General features: G+C 40.5%; 1 protein-coding gene across 4 annotated transcripts in view; it reads right to left on the bottom strand.

Annotated features, from left to right (window-relative positions):
• Stk3 (serine/threonine kinase 3) overlaps positions 1 to 26,147 on the bottom strand; it is a 213,693-nt gene that overhangs the window by 160,916 nt on the left and 26,630 nt on the right. For 3 of the 4 annotated variants that reach the window (XM_057792643.1, XM_057792642.1, XM_057792645.1), the window contains one exon: positions 25,653 to 25,767. In XM_057792643.1, coding sequence (XP_057648626.1) covers positions 25,653 to 25,767 — 115 coding nt within the window. Of the gene's footprint in view, positions 1 to 12,359; positions 12,409 to 25,652; positions 25,768 to 26,147 lie in introns of all 4 variants that reach the window. The other variant, XM_057792644.1, reaches the window with a different exon arrangement.

Below are 26,147 nucleotides of genomic sequence, written 5' to 3' on the forward strand. Positions count from 1 at the left end.
CCATTCTGTATGTACATGAAACAACATAACCATCTGTATGCACACGAAACAACGTAACCATCCTGTATGCACATGAAACAAAGTAACCATTCTGTATGTGTTGTATGAAGCTGCGGTGGGCTGCATTCCCAGCGCCTGGCCACCCGCACTGTTAGCTTTACCCGAAATAATTACACGGAAACCGTATTCTTTTAAACACTGCCTGGCCCATTAGTTATAACCTCTTATTGGCTACCTCTTACATATTGTTCTAACCCATTTCTAATATCTATGTAGCCCCATGAGGTGTGGCTTACCAGGAAAGTTCTTAACCTGTGTTTGTGTCTGGTGGGAGAATCATGGAGACTGACTGACTCGGCTTCTTTCTCCCAGCATTCTGTTCTGTTTACTCCACCTACCTAATTTTCTGTCCTATTAAAGGGCCAAGGCAGTTTCTTTATTTAACCAATGAAATCAACACAAAACAGAAGATTCTCCCTCATCATTTCCCCTTTTTCTGTTTAAACAAAAAAGAAAGGCTTTAACTTTAACATAGTAAGATTACATATAACAAAACAGTTATCAAGCAAGAATTACAATATTTATATCTATTTTATCTTTATCATAACTAAGGAAAACTATAACTATCTATTTATTTTTCAACTCCATTAAAGACTCCCACAAACAGCAAAAAGCTGCGTTAAACTCTCTCTCCCCCCCTTTTTTAAAGGCCTCTCAGGTTTTTAAGTGGATTTAGTCCATCATGTTGGAGCACCACTCTGTTGTATGAAGCTGCGGTGGGCTGTATTCCCAGCGCCCGGCCACCCGCACTGTTAGCTTTACCCGAAATAATTATATGAAAACTGTATTCTTTTTTTTTTTTTTTGGTTTTTTGAGACAGGGTTTCTCTGTGGTTTTGGAGCCTGTCCTGGAACTAGCTCTTGTAGACCAGGCTGGTCTCGAACTCGCAGAGATCCCCCTGCCTCTGCCTCCCAAGTGTTGGGATTAAAGGCCTGCACCACCACCGCCCGGCAAGAAAACTGTATTCTTTTAAACACTGCCTGGCCCATTAGTTATAACCTCTTATTGGCTACCTCTTACATATTGTTCTAACCCATTTCTAATGGCTTACCAGAAAAGATCTTAACCTGTGTCTGTGTCTGGTGGGAGAATCATGGAGACTGACTGACTCGGCTTCTTTCTCCCAGCATTCTGTTCTGTTTACTCCACCTACCTAATTTTCTGTCCTATTAAAGGGCCAAGGCAGTTTCTTTATTTAACCAATAAAATCAACACAAAACAGAAGACTCTCCCCCATCATGTATGTACATGAAACAACGTAACCATCTGTATGCACACGAAACAACGTAACCATTCTGTATGCACATGAAACAACGTAACCATCTGTATGGAATACTATTAGCTCACGGGATTCTAAATCCATTGTGAGACTGAAACTCAAAATTTATAATAAACTATCCTATCCTACTATTTTAAAATTTATAACACATTGTCCTGCTATTCTAAGTCTCACTCACACAATGATTTTGTACAGGATCTTATTTAAAACACATTTATTTAGGTTGTGTGTGTGAATATGTGTGTGTATGAGTGTACATATGTGTTACACATGTGTATAAGAGTTTACAGAGGTCAGGGCATCAGAACCCCTGCAACTGGAAATTACAGACATCTGTGAACAGCCATGTGTGTATTGAGAACTGAATGCATACCCTCTGCAAGTTCAACTGTTTTTAGCTATTTTAGCCCACTCTGAAGTCCACTGGCATAAGATCTTACGAACTAACCAAGGGCTAGCAAGATGTTTCAGTAGATAAAGACCCTTGCTGCACAAGTCGGATGACCTGCATTTGATGCCCAGAAGTTATGGCGGAAGGCGAGAACTGACTGGCTAGTTACCTGACCGTTCACACTCACTGTTGCACATCATCACCTTGGCTCACAAGCGTATCACTCACATACACACACACACTAAACAAACTGATCAGAACTCAATTACGTAATCCTTACAGTCCTTTAAGCCTGTATCAAATTTCATCTCTTTCAAAACATAACCTTACATTACTCGAGTCAAGATATTAAAAATATTAGTTGAGTTCTTACCATCCATTACTCTACACCTATCCTTTCACTTAATACTAAACAAACAAAGGCATAGAAGGTAGGCATGGAACGAATTAAAACCCTGTTCCACTGTCCCCTTCTTCATGAAATTCAGGAAAGTTGGTAAACACACCGCTCCAATACTATGAGAAGCTATGGAAACGCTCCACAACAGCCGTCCTTAAAACTGACTGAAAAACTTTCCCCTCCAGAGATTTGAAGGGCACCCTGTTCTGCCAACTCTGCCATTCGCTTCAGCATCTCCTCACCAAGGAAGGAAGCTTCACAGCTCAGACTGCTGACCTGACTCAGCAGTGACCAAGGAGAGAAGAATATACTCCTGAGTGCCAGGGTGATTCACACAGAAACATACACAGTCACCAGTATGTGCTAGCCAAAGTATGAAAAAAAGCTTTAAAATGTGATACACATTTTAATATATACAATATACATCCATAAATAGGTATAAAATCATATCAGTCACAAAAACAAACAAACAAAAACAATGGAACTCTAGGCAAAATAAAACATAGAGACATGTATTGCATGCTTCCTTCAATACCAAAAAAAAAAAGAAAAATAAAAGCAGACAAGTCAGGGGCTAGTACGATGGTTCATCAGGTAGAGGAACTTGAGTCACTGAGCCTAAAGACCCAGGTTTAACACTCTGAACCCATACAGTGCTGTAACGGAAGGAGAAAGCTGGACACTCCAGAGCTTTCCTCTGACCTCAACATATACACCACAACACACACACTCACACACCACGGTATGCACACTCGCACACCACAGCACACCACAGCACACCACAGCACACGCAAATGCACACCACAACACACACACTCACACACAACAGTATGCACACTTGCACACCACAGCACGCACAAATGCACACAACACACACATACCATGGTAAGCACACTTGCACACCACAACACACACTCACACACCATGGCATGCACATTCACACACCAGGACATACATTCGCCCACCAGGGCATGCACACTCGCATACATAAACTAACAAACAAAGAAACATACAGTATAAAAGAAACTACTGGCATAGGAAGGAGACTGGGGATGGAAAAGGAAAGAGACAGCAACAAAGGCAATAATATGATCAAAGTGCATTATGTACATGTATGAAAATATCACAATGATGGGTCATTATCTTATAGACTATGCAAAATAATAGTGTATGGTGTGTGTGTGTGCCAGTATAGTGACTAGGTGTTGGGGGGTTTTTTCTTGAATATAGAGCACATGGGAAAATAAGACAAAATGGGAAGCCATACATTTAATGTGACCACATCTGAAATTTTAGAAAGTTCTTTGGAGTAGAAGAACTAAGTTGTGGAGAAATTCGCATAGAGAAATACAATGTACAGTAACACTAGAAGCTGCTGCCGTAGAGCAGTTCAAACTCCCCAGGCAAAGTTCCATAGCGCAACTAATAGCAAACACCTTTAGTAAAGTTAGAAAGCTGAGTGAAGCAGGAAGACCTGAGCAGCCACAGTCATGCTGACGTGCAGCTGAGACTGCCACCCCTGAGCCACATACACAGTTTGGACTTGCCTAGAAACTCAGCGCACCTCCTGCTGACGTAGCTCAACAGATGCCAAGGACTTGGGTTTGCTCCCTCGCCCTGGAGGAGAGAACTGGGAAACAATAATGCCCAAAGACTCAGTAATTCCCTTCTCTGAATATATTCAATGACCATTAAAAATGCAAATAAATCAATACATGTGTACAGTGTTTTGTAGCTTTGATTTTAATGGTCAGAAGTAGAAAAGCTGGAACCCATTACTGGAAAAAGAGAAGGAAAATATATAAGCATTCAGTAACGCTCACATAAAACTTTCATGTATTGGTATGAGAAAGTATCTAAAATACGTAATTAGGAAAGAAAAAAGAAACAAGAAGAAAAATGGGAAAAGGAAAGGCACACAATAATACATACCACGGTTTTTTGAAGTCTGATGCTAGATGATTACAATTTTAACATATATAAAATTCTTATAAAATTATTAATTTGAAACAAAATGTAAATGCCATTTTAACAGTAATAAAGTAGCACTTCCACGTGGACACAGGATGCCGCACGTATTCTCACCCTTGTCCCTCACTGGGAAACACAGATGCAGGTAAGGAAAGGATATACTGTACCCATTTAGGATTAGGAGGCTCAAGGTCAGTGAAATTACACAGTGCACCCAGGTAAGAAACATCCCAGGCACTGAAATTTGTTTTTTGCCTCCACATCTAGAACTCCCACTGAAGAAATCCCTCCAATAACCACTGTGGCAGGGTGCTGTGAGTCAGGGTTACCACAGACAGAGAGCTCCGTGCACGTCTGGCTGTACAAATAATCTGCCTACAGAGGAATGTACGATAATTAATAGTGTATGAAGGTGGGCCTGACTCACAAAAGGGAAATAGAACTGTGGAAAATGCCAAGAAGAATAGCAACAAAGGAGGGAACTGGGCAACTTACCAAAGAAGACAAGAGAATGCACTGCAAACCTAATGGGCTTAGTTAAGGTAAAAGGCATCTTCTGTTTGGAGGACTATGTTGTAACAAGGGAAAATCATAAGGAAAAGTGTTGATAATTCAATCAGAAACTTAGAAAAGTCTAATGAAGCATGAAGTGTACAATGTACTGAGCTGGAGATTAAGACATGGCACATGACTGCTATCAAAACTTCTGACAGTCTGACCATACAGTGCATACTGTCATTTTATTCTGACAGTCTGATCGTATAGTGCACACTGTAATTTTATTCTAATAATCTGATCGTACAGTGCATACTGTCATTTTATTCTGACAGACTGATCATACAGTGCACACTGTCATTTTATTCTGACAGTCTGACCATACAGTGCACACTGTCATTTTATTCTGACAGTCTGACCATACAGTGCACACTGTCATTTTATTCTGACAGTCTGACCGTACAGTGCACGCTGTCATTTTATTCTGACAGTCTGACCGTACAGTGCACGCTGTCATTTTATTCTGACAGTCTGACCGTACAGTGCACGCTGTCATTTTATTCTGACAGTCTGACCGTACAGTGCACACTGTCATTTTATTCTGACAGTCTGACCGTACAGTGCACACTGTCATTTTATTCTGACAGTCTGATCGTACAGTGCACACTGTCATTTTATTCTGACAGTCTGATCGTACAGTGCATACTGTCATTTTATTCTGACAGTCTGATCGTACAGTGCACACTGTCATTTTATTCTGACAGTCTGATCGTACAGTGCACACTGTCATTTTATTCTGACAGTCTGATCGTACAGTGCACACTGTCATTTCTCTCCATTTGCTTTGAAGCTGTAACTTGCGATGCCCAGAACTCAATCTTGACTCCAAGTGGAGGTGCCAAATAAGAAGCAAAAGTATCCGCTTCCATATGAAACACTTACTCTGCTATGATCCAAATATGAAACACTGCCTCCTAAAATAAAAAAAGACTCGGGAACTGAAGGCGTGGCGCACAGCTGCTGGTGCCGCTGAGAGGGACCAATCTACTGTGGATGGACTGACAGCTGACCACTAGGAGGTGGGGCCTTGGGCATGACAGCAAGGGACAGTTATAGCTCTGGCCTCCCCTCCCTGATGTGAGCAGCTCTGCTCCTTATCTTCCCACCATGATGCTTCTGCAGAGCCGTGGAGTCAGGTGACCACCATGAGCCAAAATTAATCTTCCTGCTTTGTTTAACTTCTGGTAGTTTATAACCATCTCCTCGGACTCTAGTACAGAAATGAGCACACAGCAGTGCCCAAGAGTAAGGTTAAGCAGAAGGGTAGGTGCCCCAGATAAACACCACTCTTTAAGCTCTGAAGAATTCACCTCTCACTAACATGAGCAACAGGCTCTTCAGAAAACATCAACTTTCCTGTCTCTATTGTAAGGGAGGAAGTCAGGGGCCGACAGCTTTGACAGTCAGAGTCACCAGACACCACTACCAAAATTTAGCTTTCAGTATGGAAAATATTTTTGAGGGGCATTTTAATTTTTTTAATTCTTGCTGTATTTTAGGGGACTTTTTGTCCAGTAAATATACTAACTGTATTCTTTTTGGCTGGTCCAGCAGTCATCCTGCTCCTACTAACACACTCTGACTTCCTTGCAGGCAATCACTGCTTCTCCAGATTCAGATCGTGTCTTAGTCAACGGCATGGTGGCCACAAGGAGACGTCAGTTACCACATACTAGTCTAAATGCTCAGAGAAAGGCACAGCCTTTCTGGAGCACTGAGGTACAGGGCTATCGCACTTTACTGCTGGATTTCTTCTTTTTGTTTGGTTTTTCGAGACAGGGTTTCTCTGTGGTTTTGGAGCCTGTCCTGGTACTAGCTCTTGTAGACCAGGCTGGTCTCGAACTCACAGAGATCCGCCTGCCTCTGCCTTCCGAGTGCTGGGATTAAAGGCGTGCGCCACCACCGCCCGGCTTTACTGCCGGATTTCTGACTGAAATATATAATCCAGGGCACTGCTGGCAGCCACCTGTGGCCAGGAAAGAAAAGTAGTATAGTGGTGTCTCAACAAGCAAGCTCTACTCATGCTTTTGACCCTGAATCAAGCAAGGCACACACAACACTAATTTTATATAGAATTTTAATTATATTAGCAAACAGATTTCCTTTATGGTTTAAAAAAGAAAGTATAAGGCTAAGTGTGGTACACCAGCACTTGGGAGGTAAAGGCAGGCAGATCTCCATAAGTTCAAGGCCATTCGAGTCTAGATGGTGAGTTCTAAGCCAGCCAAGTCTCTGTAGAGGTATTGTCTCAAAATAAGTAAGCAGATAGATGATAGATTAGATAGATAGATAGATAGATAGATAGATAGATAGATAGATAGATAGATAGATAATGAAGTTTTCTATAACTTGTAATCAACAGCTGAAATTGATGCCTACAGTACTTAATTGCTAACATGAAGGGCTGGGTGGTGGTGGAGCACTACTTTAGTACCTGCACTCAGGAAGCAGAGCCTGGTCTACAGAGTGAGTTCCAGAACACACAAGGCTACACAGAGAAACCCTGTTTAGGCAAACTAAAAAAAAAAGGTAAAATAAGAGGGGAAGTTCCTAGAATGAAGAACATAGGAAAACTAACTCCAGAAATGCTAACCATTAACTCTGAATACATACCAGTGTGAGATCTCTGACTGACTCCCATTTCCTCCCCTAAACAAGAGGAATGTAATATTTGACGCCAGGGAACGTGGGGACTCTTTAACGGTCTCCATCCTGCTTCTTCGCCCACTCTGGCCTAATTACATGTTCACTTCAAACTGAACTGATACTGTGTTCAGATTTCATTTCAGAAATCCTCAAATGCTCCAAATTCCATTATTTTTATGATACATAACGCAGTCAAACAGAATAGTGACCAAAACCCTTCCAAAGTAATACAAAAGCTGACATGTGACTCTCTATCTGAGGACCAATCAGGCTTCCTTAGGACCCAGATCTGGCTCCCTCTCTCATCTGAGCAAGGGATCTTGAGTAATCAGGAAGAGAAGGCTGGAGAGCTACAGAGCAGGCTGTGGGTCCCCGTCACCCCACCCGAAGGACGAGATCTGAGAGGAGGACCTACTCAAAGTTTTACAGTAAAAAAGTTATGGGGCTCTTCTAGAAAAACACAAACCTTCCTCTCAGTACAGAGTAAATATGTTAGGAAATAGAACTAGAATATTTTAACTATTATTACATACAAGAGGGCAGAAAGAGTTTGTCTTTCATGAAATCTGGGTTGCACATGTCTGGCAAAGAAAAAAAAGATTAATAATCTATCACAAAGTTCCACAACTAGTGACCTAAAATGAAAGCCCTCACGACTTATAGCACAGGTAAATGCACATATACATGCTGCTCATAACCCCTTGATCTGCAGAGAAAGAGAAGTGACAGCACACTGTGGAAATGGGCAGTGGGCAGACATTTAAATCCTTTCCCACATGGAAAGAGTCCTGAAAAAGAGATCACAAAACAAAAAAGAAAAGCACTCAATATATAAGAAGTTGTAAATCTAGTATGAACTCTATCTATTACACAGGAGAGAACATGCAACAAAGTGACTGGTAGAGACAAACATGAACTGGACCAGTAAGCCCCAGAAAGCACATTATGGAATATGAGTCCACATATATCAAAAGCCATCTATTATCAGTAATAATATAGCAGCAAGGTAAATTAAATAATAGGAATTTTCTATGCTTTAAGGAAAACACGTTTGAAGGAGCCTGTAATTACTATCAATATGGTAAATAGATTTTCAATGCTATAAAACAAGTGTTCAAATCAAAGCTATGAACACATTAATTCTAAGGCCAGTGGGATCCTTGGACATTTGACTAGTCAGGGCCTCATTTTATTGAAGAAACTCTTACTGTGCCTACAAATGCAACAGTGATTCAAAGGACTGTGGTGAGTGCTGGCTCTGCCCTTGGGTCTGCAGTTCTCTGCACACCTCTCCCTACAGTCTACAAGAGACAGTAAGACGGTGACAGCACCACACACACAGGCTGTGGAGATGGTGACGGTGACAGCACCACACACACAGGCTATGGAGATGGTGACGGTTTGACAACACCACACACACAGGCTGTGGAGATGGTGACGGTGACAGCACCACACACACAGGCTGTGGAGATGGTGACGGTTTGACAACACCACACACACAGGCTGTGGAGATGGTGACGGTGACAGCACCACACACACAGGCTGTGGAGATGGTGATGGTGACAGCACCACACACACAGGCTGTGGAGATGGTGGTGGTGACGGTGACAACACTACACACACAGGTTGTGGAGATAGTGACGGTGACAACACCACACACACAGGCTGTGGAGATGGTGACGGTTTGACAACACCACACACACAGGCTGTGGAGATGGTGACGGTGACAGCACCACACACACAGGCTGTGGAGATGGTGACGGTGACAGCACCACACACACAGGCTGTGGAGATGGTGACGGTGACAGCACCACACACACAGGCTGTGGAGATGGTGACGGTGACAGCACCACACACACAGGCTGTGGAGATGGTGACGGTGACAGCACCACACACACAGGCTGTGGAGATGGTGACGGTGACAGCACCACACACACAGGCTGTGGAGATGGTGACGGTGACAGCACCACACACACAGGCTGTGGAGATGGTGACGGTGACAGCACCACACACACAGGCTGTGGAGATGGTGACGGTGACAGCACCACACACACAGGCTGTGGAGATGGTGACGGTGACAGCACCACACACACAGGCTGTGGAGATGGTGACGGTGACAGCACCACACACACAGGCTGTGGAGATGGTGACGGTGACAGCACCACACACACAGGCTGTGGAGATGGTGACGGTGACAGCACCACACACACAGGCTGTGGAGATGGTGACGGTGACAGCACCACACACACAGGCTGTGGAGATGGTGACGGTGACAGCACCACACACACAGGCTGTGGAGATGGTGACGGTGACAGCACCACACACACAGGCTGTGGAGATGGTGACGGTGACAGCACCACACACACAGGCTGTGGAGATGGTGACGGTGACAGCACCACACACACAGGCTGTGGAGATGGTGACGGTGACAGCACCACACACACAGGCTGTGGAGATGGTGACGGTGACAGCACCACACACACAGGCTGTGGAGATGGTGACGGTGACAGCACCACACACACAGGCTGTGGAGATGGTGACGGTGACAACATCACACAAACAGGCAGTCTGTGGTGGGCCAGGTGGGTCAGAGTGACAGTTCACTAACCTGGAACTGTCTTTAGAACAGTCTTAAGTCACTAGATGCGGGTGAAGGGACTAAGTCACAGAGAAGCTGGAACATGTCCCCATGTTCACAGTGAGCACACAGCACAGGTACCATTTCAACCCAGGAATCTAGTCCAGATTTCAGGGTTTTCACAACTATGGGTCAGACCTACAAGACAGGTACTTCCTGTCTCCAAAACCTACTTTTACTTTTTTGGACTCCACTTTTCTTTTGGAAAAGGGATTAACAACAGTTCTTCTAGCTGCTGAATTTTCTAATGACAATTAAATGCTAACACATACGGTCAAAAATACAGAAGAGTGCCTGGCACAGTACAAGTAGTATGTAAGCTGTTTTCACAGGTCTACCCAAGTCTGACAGTGGGCTTCCTACTGCCAAGTATGAACATTGTAAGCCTACCAGAATTCACCATGCAGGACGGCCTTGATGTATCCTTTGTAATTCTAAAGAGATGATGACCAAAGAAAACTGAACTTCTAATTATTTCCTTTACAAAGTAACAAATTTACCTCAAGCCTGAAGGAAAAAACATGTATCACTTTAAATTCTAGACCCTTCTGTGGAGAATTTCCTCTCCACTAGCCTCATTCCCCTAAACCAGACTAGTATCACAGTCTGGTAAAGACAGATTCTAAAATACTATCTAATAAGACAAACTACATGCTACCTGCATTTTAAGACACAAAATTTATCTAGCAATTATCATCTGTACAGTTGGGTACTGGGCATTTTGGCAAATACCTTTTTTAATTTTTGTTTTATTTTTTGAGACAGGGCTTCCTGTGTAACAACTCTGGTATTACTGGAACTGTATCTAGACCAGGCTGGCCTTGAACTCACAGAGATCCTCCTACCTCTGCCTCTCAAATGCTGGAATTAAAAGTGTGCACCACCACCATCCAGTGACATATTTCAACAAGAGGACAACTAAGTTATGGAGACTGAAAACTCCACAGAAATCACTGATCCAAGAACTAGTGATCTTAACATGTAAATCTGGTCTCATTTCCTGCCTTAACAAGTTTTGTACAGCCCCAACTGTGTGCTTCTAGCGTGGATTCTCAAAGGTTGAAAACTACTAGACAGATCCGTGCGTGCAACACGCTCAGCTGTATCAGATTAACAGATTACTCTGCAAATTACTTCCATTTGGGCTGGAGACTCGGGGTTAACAGCAGTTGCTGCTCTTCCAAAGCACCTGGGTTCAGTTCCTGGCACACACTTGGGAGCTAACAACCATTGTAACTCCAGTTCCAAGAGCATCCCTCCCTCCTCTGCCTGCACAGATACTCACATGATATACCACACACATACATGTAGGAAAAGTACTCATATACATAAAACAAAATAAACAGATCTTTCTAATGATATTCATTTAATGTCTCCAGAGTTTAAAAGTATAAAAATAGATAGAATATGCATATAGCAACTGAGGTGGGGATAGAATAACACTGATTCTAATACAAAAACGAACCTAAATGTCTCCCCTTTGAAACTCCGTAAACTGAGCATGAGAAGAATAAAGACAGAGGTGATGGGAACCAAGGAGAGGGGAGGAGAAGGGAACAAGGAAGAGGCAAGGGCAATGGAGGGGAAGAGAATGAGAGAGGGAAGGAGGGAGAGGGGAGGGTACAGAGGGACGGGCGAAAAAAGAAAATGATTCTCACAGAAATTTGAAAATCGTATGCATGCATTATCAGCATCTCTATGTTATGGAAATGGAACAATAAAAATAAGTTCTTACAAACTAAAATCTAACCTCTGAGACACAGTCAATTAGAAGAATCAAGAAAATAAAGTACAATAAATCATCTCTCTCACTTCCTTCCAACAAAGGCAAGTGATGGACAGACAAATATCTACTGCGAGTGTGTGTATAAATGTGTGTGTGTGTGTGTGTGTGTAAAACGATGCATTATCAATTCTATACAAGTATAAATTAAACGCATTTCATCATCTAATGAAGAAAACAGGAATAATTATCAAGGAAGCTTTTCGAAAGGTGAAGAATACAGTGTTCATGCTCAAAGAATTTACTGTACCCTGAGCATAATTACAAAAAGGATGTAAATTAAGCCCAGTCTTCTACTATTATCACTTTGTTCTTTGTGAAGGATCAGAAACACAAGGATAAAACGAAAAGCCCCAAAATTTCCAGGGACAGTAAACCCCACAAATAGAAACTGACAGACACTATATCATATTAGCAATACGAGACTCTAGGAGATAATGGAACAAAGTCTCACAATTTTGAGAAAAATTCTTTTTATTTAAAATTCTGCATAAGCTAACTACCAACCAAATAAAAGATAGTTTCAGATATGCAAGAACTCAGATAATGAACCTCTTATTTCATAAAGAAGACAGTTTGGTTAGAATAAAAAGCAAGGGGGAAACAGGAAATATGAAAGAAAATGGTGGCACTGACCCAGAAATCCAGTGGAAAGAAAGCCCACGCTTGCAGCTGTACAGCAGACCTAAAAGGCAACGAGTCTACATTAGAACAGGAAATCAAGAAGCTCCCAGAAAGACTCCTCAAGAAAGTGTCCACACATTCTGAGAAACGGACACAGTGAGAAGCAAAGAGGAAGACATTAGAAAGCCACAAAGATGGTACATGCTACTTTGGTCACCATGGGAAGACAAGCAGGAAAATCTCTAGAAACAGACATGTAACAAAAACACAGACCCATCAAATCTGGCAATGATCCCAAAGAACTGACTAAGAAAAGGCAAATCCACCTGAAGCAGATGCTGAGACCGTTCTCCTTGGCCTTTAGAAACAGACAAAACTTTAATCCCTATTTCCTCTCCTAAGCTATTTTCCACCCTCCCGTCTGATCCACTCATTCCTTAAATCTCCAATGTTTGAACTATTTGCTGAGCATCCTATTTGCTAAGCATTGTTCAGAATCTAGAGATGAAACAATGACCAAAATAAGCCCCAAGTGTGCCCCGTGGAATAAATTCAGTGACTATTATTCTTGAGAGTCTGCTAAGCAACTGTTTTTCTCTGAACCGTTTCGGGCTGAACATTTCTTCCTCTCTGCTCTTTAAGAACACTTAGCTCTTTAGAGAACTGCTTTTATAATTTTACATTACCATCTAGGATGTAAAGAATATAAAACATTTATTAGTATTATTTACACCTCCAGTAGGCCCCATCAAAAAATGTGTTCCAAATCATTCCATTCAAATGACATATAAAGTTGTCAAACTTGTAAAGTACTATAAAACGTTATTAGTAACTATACAGATGAGGAAACCGAAGTCCTTTTCAGTTATCTGCCCCAGATCATCAGTCTAGTTCATAGAAAAATTAAAACTTAAATTCATCATGTTAAAGGTCTAGGTTCATTGTGTGCGTGTGTGTGTACGTGTGCATATGTATATATGTATCTGTGTATAATATATGCATCTATTATATACATGTATATTATATATGACATATACATATTATATTATATACATACACACATACATATAAAATAAATCCAGACTTTCAACATGATTCATCAACTCAATACATATTAGGTTGGATGGAAGCAAGTATCCAAAACAAAAATGAGCCTAAAGCTAAGAGAATAACCTTGGGCAACTTCTTAAAATGTTTCCAAGTACAGGATAAACCTCTAAGATATAGACTTTCTTCCACACTTCATTGCACAGCTTCATTAATTACATATGGATCATTTTGAAAACCTCTAATCCAAACTGTAGTTCATCTTTTAAGAGCTTTAATTTCACAGCAATATAAAATGATAAGATACATAAATGTTTAGAGATGTTAGGTGGCACTTAATATAACTGGTCATTTTTAAATTCCTTCAAAAGAGATTTTCTAATATTAATCCCATAAATACGCTACATTACTCTTTTTAAATGAAAACTTAATAATAATGTTTACATTAACTTTCACTTACAACAGAACACAGTTGTTTATGAGCTGAAGGGGGTTGAGATTAAAGCTATCAAGGTGGACATTTTTAAAAATAGGCAAAAAGATAAACTCAAAAACACTACGTAAAGCCGGGCGGTGGTGGCGCACGCCTTTAATCCCAGCACTTGGGAGGCAGAGGCAGGCGGATCTCTGTGAGTTCAAGACCAGCCTGGTCTACAAGAGCTAGTTCCAGGACAGGCTCCAAAACCACAGAGAAACCCTGTCTCGAAAAACCAAAAAAAAAAAAAAAAAAAAAAAAAAACACTACGTAACTTTCATAACTCAGAGAAAAACACCCTGGTGTTTCACATATACCAAAGTTATGAGCATGCCATTTTTGGGGCAGACTTTCTTTGATATATAGCCATAGCTATTCAATAATTGGCATTATTATACCAAAACGTAATATCCATGCAAATTACAATTTATCATTATAACACGAAATAGATGGGTAATTATTTTATATTCACAGGAGGAATATAAATTGATCTTGTCAATCCAATAAACATTTACTAAAGCCTTGCTGATGTGAGTGCCTCTTCTAGGGACTGAATATTTCCTAGAAGAAAGGATTAATTCCTGGGGAAGGGAGCCATAACTATTCTTCCCCCACACATAAAAACATACTAATTAAATGTCATTTCCAAGTATATGACACAGCTGAGCTAACTGAAGGGTCACCCAACTTAAAAGATAGTATGAAAATACTGAGGAAGCACGTGTAATACCAAAATTCTGTGGTATGTTTATTGATCCAACCTCAAAATTCTGGAATTTAGGCCATATGTACAGACACACCCCCAATAGTTACAAACTAAAGGATTCAAAGAACACCGACCAGTGGCTAATGCTACAGGAATTAGAGAAAATCACTGCCCACTGGGGTACAGAAGTGTTCCTTCCACCCAAGTTCTAGCTATCACTACCATTAACTCCCACGGTCACCATCACTACCATCTGATGACGCCAGTCCGCCTTGTGCAGGTGTCAACACTTAGACTGGTAATTCACACCCTTCACAGCCCACCCCAGCTGTAAGCACAGGGGTACACCTCATCAACACCAACATTAAGTCTATGCTTTGATCTTCTCTTGTATATTCCCCAAAGAAAGAGTGCAAGTCAAGTTTTGAAGATTCTTGTTAATAATATCTGTGCTCAAATCAGATAACTCATAAGTTTTTTTTTTATTCTTTTTTAATTAAAATTTCCACCTGCTCCCCGTTTCCCATCTCCCTCCCCTCCTCCCAAATATTGCCCCTCCCCCCACTTCCCTCCCCCTATCCCCACTCCTCTTCTCCTCCCCCCACTCCATTCCCCCTCCCTCTCGATACTGAAGAGCAGTCCAAATTCAGAGACTTGACTCTTGAGGGGTTCGCAGGTGTCCAGGAATATGTCCCCAGCTGGTACCTTGGGCAACTAAGGAGAGGGAACCTGAAATGACCCTATCCTATACTGATGAATATCTTGCATATCACCTTAGAACCTTCATCTGGCGATGGATCGAGGTAGAGACAGAGTCTCAATTTGGAGCAACGGTCTGAGCTCTTAAGGTCCAAATGAGGAGCAGAAGGAGGGAGAACATGAGCAAGGAAATCAGGACCACGAGGGATGCACCCACCCACTGTGACAGTGGAACTGATTTATTGGGAGCCCACCAAGGCCAGCTGGTCTGGGACTGAATAAACTCATAAGTTTTTAAAAAAGATATTTGAAGCAAACTGTCAAACATGTTCTACAAATTGCTCAAAATAGCCAAGAAGAACAACCAAGGCAAAGGGTGGCACAAAGAAATGTGAGTTAGATACCCTCAGCTTGCCTGCTGAGCAAAACAGGCACAAGACCAGTTAGAACTATAACAGCAGCCGTCACTCCTTGTCTCCTTCAAGAACAGCTATGCTAACACACAGTTCTCAAGCTGTAGGGTGCAACCCCTTTGGGGGTCATATCAGATATGCTGCATATCAGGTATTTGTTTACATTACAATTTATAGCAGCAGCAAAATGACAGTTACGAAGTAGCAACAGCGGCAACAACTTTATGGTTGGAGGTCACCACATGAAGAACTGAATCAAAGGGCACAGCATTAGGAAGGCTGAGAACTACTCTGCTAGCAGATTTAATCCAATTAATCAATGGATTACTAAATAGACACAAACTGCTTAGGGAATAAAGGTTAATTTCAAATAAAACATAATGTTTTGTTGTTGTCTGGTTAATTGGTTGCTGACAGTCCTGCTATGCAGCTCAGAACTCTCCTGCCTCCGCCTCCTGCACACTGTAGAACTACAAGAATAGGAAAAGAGGGATACAGTTTTAAGCCAGGAATTTATGGGTGAAAATTATGCAAATTCACCAAGACCAGGAAATTGAGAAAACACGGTAACAGAAGGCACCAAACAGCTAAAGATGAGTTCATACTTGCCGGGCGGTGGTGGTGCACATCTGTAATCCCAGCACTCGGGAAGCAGAGTCAGGAAGATCTCTGTGAATCCGAGGCCAGTCTGGTCTACAGAGTGAGGTCCAGGATAGCCAGTGCTGTTACCAGGACAAGGCTGTGTGTCACCAGGACGAGGCTGTGTCTGTGACCAGGATGAGGCTGTGTCTGTGACCAGGACAAGGCTGCGTGTGGCCAGGACAAGGCTATGTCTGTCTGTGACCAGGATGAGGCTATGTCTGTGTGTGACCAGGACGAGGCTGTGTGTGACCAGGACAAGGCTGTCTGTGACCAGGATGAGGCTTGTGTCTGCGTGTGACCAGGACGAGGCTGTGTGTGACCAGGACGAGGCTGTGAGTGACCAGGACGAGGCTATGTCTGTATGTGACCAGGACGAGGCTATGTCTGTGTTTAAGCAGGACGAGGCTGTGTCTGTGGCCAGGACGAGGCTGTGTCTGTGGCCAGGACGAGGCTGTGTCTGTGGCCAGGACGAGGCTGTGTCTGTGACCAGGACGAGGCTGTGTCTGTGACCAGGACGAGGCTGTGTGTGGCCAGGACGAGGCTGTGTCTGTGACCAGGACGAGGCTATGTCTGTGTGTGACCAGGACGAGGCTATGTCTGTGTGTGACCAGGACGAGGCTGTGAGTGACCAGGACAAGGCTATGTCTGTGTGTGACCAGGACACCAGGACAATCAGGTACACTAGTGTAGTAGCAGTTTTCTGTTGTTGTTGTTGTTGTTGTTGTTTTTGGTTTTTCTTTTTGTTTTGTTTTTTATAATCTTTTGACTCTTTGGGGGCCCACTACCCGGCTACCAAATAAATACACTCATGGAGGCTTATTATTGCTTATAAATGCCCAACCTTAGCTTGGCTTATTTCTAGCCAGTTTTCTTAAATTATCCTGTCTACCTTTTGCCTTGGCTTTTATCTTTATCCCATATAGCTTTCTTTACTTCTTACTCCACAGCTTGCTGAGTAGCTGGGTGGCTGGCCCCTGGAGTTCACATCCTTCTCTCAATGGTGTGGGAAGTCCTTCTTCATATGTATTGCTTTTATTGGTTAATAAAGAAGTTGCTTTCGGCCAATGGCTTAACAGAGTAAAGCCAGAATGAAAGAGATTATATAGAGAGAGTACACAGAATCAAGGAGAAGCCATGTAGCCACCGCCAGAGACAGACACCTCTGTTGGAGACCACTGAAACTTTGCTAGTAGGCAACAAGATCGTGGTGATGCACAGATTAATGGAGATGGGTTAGTTTAGGATATAAGAGGTAGCTAGAAATATGCTTAAGCTATTGGCCAAACAATATTGAAAATAATATGGTTTTTGTGTAATTATTTTGTGTCTGGGCAGCTGGGAACAAAAGAACAGCCTCCTCCAAAAAACTGGCATGCGAGCATGTGCCAGCTAAATCCACATAAAACATGAAAGAGCTTAGAAAGAATTCTAAACACAAAAGAACAGAGCTAAGCACGGTTTCTTGGTAGCTGGCAATTTTTTTTCCGGATGAACTCGTTTGCTGGCAATGAGTTTAAGAGAAGTCTTCCTGACTCAGCATTGACAACAAAAACAACATGGCTTCTTTAAGAAGGCTTCCTGGTTTGAGCTAGTTGCATGAACAGCTCCGGCTCTTTCAGGAGACCGAACACTTAAATGGGGTTTGTGAACAGAATGCTACAAATTGCTTAATGGTGTGACATAGACCCACTACATACTTGAAACTGGGGCACTGTGCATGGCTGCAGAGGCAGCGAACATGCCTCTGCCATGTTGAACCAGGCAGGGACAAAAGGCAAAAAAAAAAAAAAAACAAAAAAAAAAAAACCACCTTAGTCCTAGCCACACCAGCTTAGCATAAAAAAAAAAAAAAATAGGCGCTCCTGGTCAGAAAATAATTACAGATACATTACACATGGATTCAGAAAGAAAAGGGAAGACTTCTAAATGGGTCACAGTGTTGGATAAATGTACATAGGCTTGAAAGAGAGAGGAAAAGGAGTACAGACAGTTATAATTAAAAGATTACAGTCATATGTTCAAGGAATAAAGATAACAGCATAAAATTAAACTTGTAAAAAAAGTAATAGAGTAAGAAAAATAAGCCACGAAAAGATGGAATATACACAGAGTCTGAATTAGGTTTATTACTGTTTTCTTTTAATTTCTTGACTATGAATGAGCTAAGTAGAGAGAAACATTTCATTGTATGGGCTGCTAAGCTAAACCAACATATATGTTTTAAAGGTATCTTGACTTCAAAATTTGGGTCTAAGGAATTGTTGCTTTGGAAAAGACATTCTTTTGTTTCCACAGAGGATGAGAACCTGTGAATTCCTACCATATTAATGCGGTTTAATGGAACAATACCCCCCCCCGCAAAAGGTCACCATGAACAACCCCAAAATTACTTCACCCAACAAAAAGCAGGAAGCAATTTGGAGAGAACGATGCCCAAATTCCCAAATATTGTTTATGTTTGTTTACATTTAAAGTTGAGATATGCTATAGAGATGGATACTTTGCCTTGGTATGGATCTTGGTTTATGGATACAAATTTAGGTTCAATTTTGTTATATATATTTATGCTCTTGATTAAGGTATTGTGTTTGTGCAGCCCATTTAAAAATGTAATGTAATATTAAGAAATATAGGTTAATAGAAAATCATCAATAATAGTCAAGCTTGTAGCCATGTTAGGTTTTCTAGATATACAGAGATATATTTCAGTTAGATAGGTTTTCTTCAAACCTTTCAAAGACCTACAGAATGTATCATTTAAAATATTTTCAAAACCGAGGTTTTTCATGACAGCAAGACTCATCTGCTCCTGGCAGTACCAATGTACTTCAAGAGAATGATAGGCACCGAAGAGGCTCCTTATGAAGTTTGTTGGCCATTTGGGCAAGAGACTGCTCTTGCCTGGACTGCTTGATGGTATGCTGTATGAACTGGACATACAGGACCCACAAAAAAATGACTGCTGAACTTGCCTAAAATAGGTAAGACAGTCCTCCTGCTTCACGGAAGAGTCTGTCAAACATTCTGCAGGACACAGAAGACAGTGACTGACAAACTGCCAATAAAGACAAAACAGTCTTTCAAATTTCCTGCTTCATGGAAAAGACTGCCAGATACTATGGGCCTGTAGGCTGAAGATGGATGCCCCAATGGTACAGAAGAACTTTGGGTGGCTGTCCAGACAGCGAGATATCTCAATTCTAGAGTTTTAGAAGTTGCTTACAATGTACTTCTGGTTTACTTAGGTGATATTATATCCTTCTGGAGTCTTTGATGGAGTTGAAGAATAGATAGTTATAAATACAGTTTTCCTTAGTTATGATAAAAGATAAAGTAGATATAAATATTTAACTGTAATTCTTGCTTGATTTGATACCTGTTATATGTAATTTTACTATGTCAAAGTTAAAACCTTCCTTTTTATTTAAACAAAGAAGGGGAGGTGATACATGGTATCAACATGTTTTATTGCCACTGGTTAATAAAGAAGCTGCTTTTGGCAATTGGCTTAACAGAGCAAAGCCAGACTAAAAGACACACACACACACACACACACACACACACACACATATATATATATATATAGAGAGAGAGAGAGAGAGAAGGCAGAGTCAGGGAGAAGCCATGTAATTGCCACCAGAGACAGATGCCTCAGCTGGGGACCACTAAAACTTTGCTGGTAAGCCATGACCTCACGGTGATATACAGATTAATGGGTTAGTTTAGGATATAAGAGCAAGCTAGAAATATGCTTAAGCTATTGCAAATATTATATTATTTTATATTAAATATATTATATATAAAAATATATTGCAAATAGCATAAGTATTGCAAATAAAATGGTTTCTGTGTGGTTATTTCAGATTGGAGCAGCCGGAACGAACAGTATGCACCAGCACCCATCTCCCCAGATCTCCTCTCCTATTCTGTCCTCTCTCCCCCAGCCCCACCTGCCCTCTCTCTGCCCTCTCTCTGCCCTCTCTCCTGCCTCTCTATTGTCCGTTCAGGCTTTATCAGACCAGTCAGGAGTTTTAGAAATGCAAAGTAACACGGCTTCATGGAGCTAAACAAAATGCAACATAAAAGAATGCATCTTTGCGTCATTAAACAAATGTTCCATGGCATAAACGAATTTAACACATCTTAAAATAATATTCTACAACACAGAAGCACCATCTTCTTTCTGAGCAAGAATGAGGAAAGAAAACCAAAGAAACAAGCTGAGCAAGGGTAGCTTTCTCAAAAGATACCTATAAATTAAGAAATAAAGTCCAGAAGACAAAGACAAAGAACAAATTCTGAATGGGGAGGAACAATATTAGAAATCCAAACTTACCAAGAATTCACTTAGCCCTACTGTTGCAGGATACTTGATGACACTGTGTAAAAGGCACCTTCTGACTGGTTTAATAAAGAGCCAAATGGCCAATAGCGAGACAGAAGAGAACAGGCAGGACTTCCGGGAGACAGAGGAACTGGAGGCCAATGTAGGAGGCCAGGAGACACCAGCAAAACACTGAGGAAGTCAGACATACGGAATGGAGGAGAGGTAAGGAACCACGAGGGAGGATGAAGATTAACAGAAACAGGTTAATTAAGTTAAAGAGCTAGTGGGGAACAAGCCCAAGCTAAAGGCGGAGCTCTCATAATTAGTGATAAGGTTCTGTGTCATTATTTGTGGGCTGACGAGAAAGACCAACTATACCCTATACCCTAGATGTGAAAGCAGGCTAAAACCCACATCCATATTATCTCTGCTCAGATTGAATTAATGTGGTCCAGAATTGCTACCTGGCAGAATCAAGCAAAAAGTCTTTGGTGGAAGAAGACATCAATATTCAGAGATCCAAATCATCTCTACTATTTTTATTTTTATTTTTGTTGCTGTTGCTATCATAGGGATTAAGCATATGGCTTCATGCGTGCTGGTGAAGCCCCTACCAATAAGCTACATCTCTCAACTCCATTGCTTTTAAGGCAGAATCTTACTACATAGTCCTGGGTGGCCTACAATTCAATATGTAGACCATGCTAGCTTTGAACTTACAGAGTTAAAGAATTAATAGAGCCTGTCTCTGTCTCCTGAATGATGGAACTGGAGACACTGTTTCACAGATAACCAAGACACAGACCAAAACAATAAAAATTAAGAAAAAAATAAATGATCACAGAATCAGACTCACAAAAGGTTGAGACAGGGAAAGAAAGAAAGGAAGGAGAAAGGAAATGAGGAACAGAGAGGGGAGGGAGGGATGGACAGAGGAGAAAAACCTAAACTAAATGTGCACACTGAGAACTCCAGAGGAGAGGAGGGTAAGGATGCCCAAGCACTGTGTAGGTAACAGAAGTTAAAAGGCTCCCAACACTGATGGCAAATATCAAGTTGCAGAAACAAGATGCCCTGGGCAAACAGCTGGTAGGGAAACACCTAGTTAGCATACTGAGGCCTCAGCAACAGCACTAAAGTCAGAAAGGAAACCAAAACAAATGTGAGAACTCCACAATGACTAAATACCAGTCAACCAATCAATAAAGTCACTATACTAGGTACATAAAAACAAGGAATATATTCCAAAAAAATTAGATAGATAGATAGATAGATAGATAGATAGATAGATAGATAGATAGATAGATATGAGATTCATCAAAACAAGACATAAATACCTGCAAAAAGTGTTTAAAGCCTATTCTAGGTACATCAAAGTAAAGCTTCTGAAATCCAAAGGTTAAATCCTAAAAATAGTAACTGATCATCTTCAAAGAAGCAATAGTAAAACTTAGTAGAAGAGACGAAGAAGCTAGACAGTCAGGCGATAGCATTTTCCATGCTAAAGAAACTGTCAAGCAAGATTTACAAAGAGAGGGTGGGCTCTGGGTGCAGCTCAGTGGTTACATTCCGTCACCAGTACCACAGAAAAGAATAAATGCAACTCAGATTTGAAAATATATTTCAAAAAACACTAAGACTTTATCACCACCTTACACATTTAAAAAAAAAAATGCTGTTCTGCATGCAACTGGGAAATGTGGAGAGAAATAAAAAGCAATTAAAGCAAAACTTCATGGCCAATTATAAACATTGTCAACATAAATAAAACACCAAGTGTTTATGTATATACATATATATGTATGTACTGGAATTACATAGTAACAAAAAACAACACAGCACATAAACCCTAAGTGGCCACGTTCTCAGGAAATCACTGTTCTATGACTATGAAAACAACTAGAGTCAATCTGATGGGGGTGGGGGCTCGGTTCAATTCCCAATACCTCAAAAAGAAATGAAACATGTATTTATAGTCCTTCCAGATAATAAATAGGGAAATGGCCTTGTACTAGAAAGCAAGTCTTCTAATGCTCTTGAGAACTTACACACTGCCAAACGCAGTGACAGGCAAACATGGTACCCACAGGCCCAAGGGATCTCTTGTGCCACTCCAGGCTTGTTTCATGTATAGATATTAAACTACCCTGTGGAGATAGTAACAGGGCTGTTCAAATGCAGGGATCCCAACATGCCAGTGGGCTGAGTTCTTACAAAGGGTATGAAGGGGCAGGACCTCTCAGAGTTTAAGTGGTAAAGCCAATTCTTCAGGATCGTGGTCACATCCACGTCCATCTATAAGAACTGTACTTTGACAGTGTGTAATTATTGGTACAAAAAAGAAACTTCTTGAATTAACTACCTACTCTGTACTCAAAATAGTAACATTAATAGTCTGAAACCATGAAAATAGATGTTTAAAATTTTCTAATTCACATGCTTCTACTCCATCTCTCATCTGGTCATTTTAGGACCAAATGGAGTAAGGTTGGTTCTGAAATGATTTTATAACACTCCTCTAACTACGGGGTAATTATTTATAACACTCCTCTAACTGCAGTGTAATTATTTCAATTGTTCTGCCACTCAAGAATCACCTGATTTACATAAATGCTGGTTAAGAACAATAGAAATCGTAAGATACTTAATTAAAATGTCACAGATGATTTAATCCTCTGTCAAAACAGGAATTATTTAAACTTCTATTTCACTTCCTTTAAAAAAAATCCTATTTACTTTATTTTCTTCACAGAAAAAAAAAACTGGAATAAATGTCCAAGTATTTCACCAATCAAAACTTTAAAATGACTCTGGTTAACCACAAATTGATTCAAGTAGTTATGTACTTTTTCCTGAATTTATTTTACTGAGACATGTTTGACAGCAATAGCGTCATATAGAAACTGAATTACTGTTCTACAGAATTACAAATCATTTCAATGATAATTTTTCTTAGCCACTCACATTAAAAGGTCACTGGGCCTTAGATGTTAGGTTCTGTTAAGTAGTACATTCATTAAACTCACTTCGTGTGTGTGTGTGTGTGTGTGTGCGTGCACGCGTGTGTGTGTGTGCGTGTGTGTGTGTGGTATCTAGAATTCTCATTTTCACACATCTGTTGGACATTTGAAAAACAAAAAAAATTCAATTATTTTTAAAAATGCAGAAAAAATAACTTCAACTATTTACCAACTATAAATGGTAATATAGAAAAATTAAGATGAGGAAATGTAATGACCGTCATAAAGTTTAAGCAGGAGTCCAGTCATCATTTACTGTACTTAGATTACTAAGCATATAATTGCAGTATGAATAAAAATTACCCAGAGTCAGATACTGGGGTTCAGCCTGAAGATCAGAAAAGGAAAGTAGCCAATAACTTGCTCTTACCTCTACCTCAGACCAAAATGGTGATCCTGCCTCCAGGAATCACAGAATGAAACTGAGATGTCTCCTCCCATCTTAAATTCCTCTCTACTGCTGGGAGTAGAGGTGTGTACCACTACTGTTCAGCTTCTACGGCTAACTAGTGTGGCTACTGGGATTAAAGGTGTGTACCACCACTGCCTGCTCTGTATGGCTGGTCAGTGTGTCTGTCTTACTCTCCGATCTTCAGACAAGCTTTATTTATTAAAATACAAAGGAAATATCACTATATTTCCCCTTTCCTGTCTAAAATAAAAAGGCTATAACTATATTAAAAACAATATACAATGACTATATATAATATATACAGGCAATAAATGTATCAATAATGTCTGGTCCATCTGCATCTGACAACTTCAGATAAACTGCTCCATATCTAGCCTACCTTGTGAGCCCAAAGTCTTGTACCTAATTTAGTTTCTATCATAACTTGCTTTCTGCATCTGGTAAACAAGGAAAACTGTAACTATCTAGTCTTCAACTCCCTCAGAGACCCAAGAAGGAAATAATATTAACTAAGCAAGAAGTGCAGGCAAGCAACTTTTGAAAAATGTGAGAAATGACAGAAACAATTGGCTGCCTGGACAGTCACCCAAAGTTCCTCTGCAATGTTGGGGCAGCCATCTTTGGCCTATGGGCCTAGAATATCTGACAGACTTTTGTATAAAATAAGGGTTTTGAAGGACTGTCTTGCCTTGTCTGGGCAAGATTTGGGAGACACTCTCAAGTGTCCTGCTTGTCTAACTAGGACTGTATATTGTCAGTAGTTAAAACAAGGGCAGTTTCTTGCCCAGTGGCTTATATTTGCCACAAAGAAAGCAAGCTCCATTAGGAGTTTCTTTGATGCCCATCATCTTCTCTAAAGTAGACTGGTGCTATCAGTAGCAGCCATGTCTCATTATCATAAAAACAGAAAAAAGAGGCTATGTTATTAAAGCATTTTAAATGCCATATTCTATAGATCTCTGAAGTGTTTGAAGATGACTTATTTAAATTATATCTTTGTTTCACCTTGAAAACATAACTAATGTGTTCAATTATAATAGGTGATTAACTACTAACCTGCATTTCCTAAACAATCGGTAATAATAATTTTCAAGGACTAAAAATTTGCATTACATTTTAAATGAGTTGTATAAGTACAATACCTTTAACAAGAGTAGAAATGAATATACAGTACATTCAAAAATTAATCTCAAATTTGTATCAATATATAAAATTTGTATACAATGTGCAAAAGTCCAATCCAACACAAAACATTTAAAACTAGTAGTTGCTTTTTAAAAGTAGATTCAATAATCTACATTTTTATCTTATCTACATCCTCCCTCTCTCTTTCAGAGTAGATTCTACCCCTTTATCCTATCTTTTACTGACTCTAGAAGGACAGGAGGACCTGGCTGGTCCCCAGGACCTGAGAGGTCATCCGGTGTCTCAGTCTGCCTTAGAAAGGTGTATGCCTATCCTCAACCACCGTTCTCACGTTAATGTTTTCTCTGTAACAAAATACGAGTCAGAGTCTAAATTGAAACCTTTAAAATGAGATTAACAAGCAATATTTAGTACTTACAGTCTTGTTTCGTAACCTAATGATGTCTGAAACAGAGCCAGCTCCGCAGTACTCCATGACAATCCAGAGGTCTGTGTTCTTGAAGTAGCTGCCATAGTACTTCACCACATAGGGGCTGAAGAAAAAGACACTTATGTTCAGTCCATATGCAAAGATTTTTTTTCTAAATCCTAATATAAAGTATTCGCAACATTTCATGTTTCAATTAATAAAAGTAATGAGTTAACTTCTATTTACATTGAGTCATCTGCAGCTAGAGCCCAGCAACTGTGTATAATTAGGTTTGACTTCATAGATGAAAAGTTAAGATTACAAGCCAGAGGAGGCCCAAGTGTTTCAAGTGATTCCCAACAAAAATAATGCTTCATGTTGTAGAAGTATTTACTACTTAATATTAGAAACAAATGGAAGAATTTTCCTTTAACAAAAACATGTTAAATATAACTGCTTTTATTAATGCTCAACTTCAAAATGATGTAAATTTCAATTAAGCCA

The sequence above is a fragment of the Chionomys nivalis genome, chromosome 17 (assembly GCF_950005125.1).
Source record: "Chionomys nivalis chromosome 17, mChiNiv1.1, whole genome shotgun sequence".
Lineage (NCBI taxonomy): Eukaryota > Metazoa > Chordata > Mammalia > Rodentia > Cricetidae > Chionomys > Chionomys nivalis.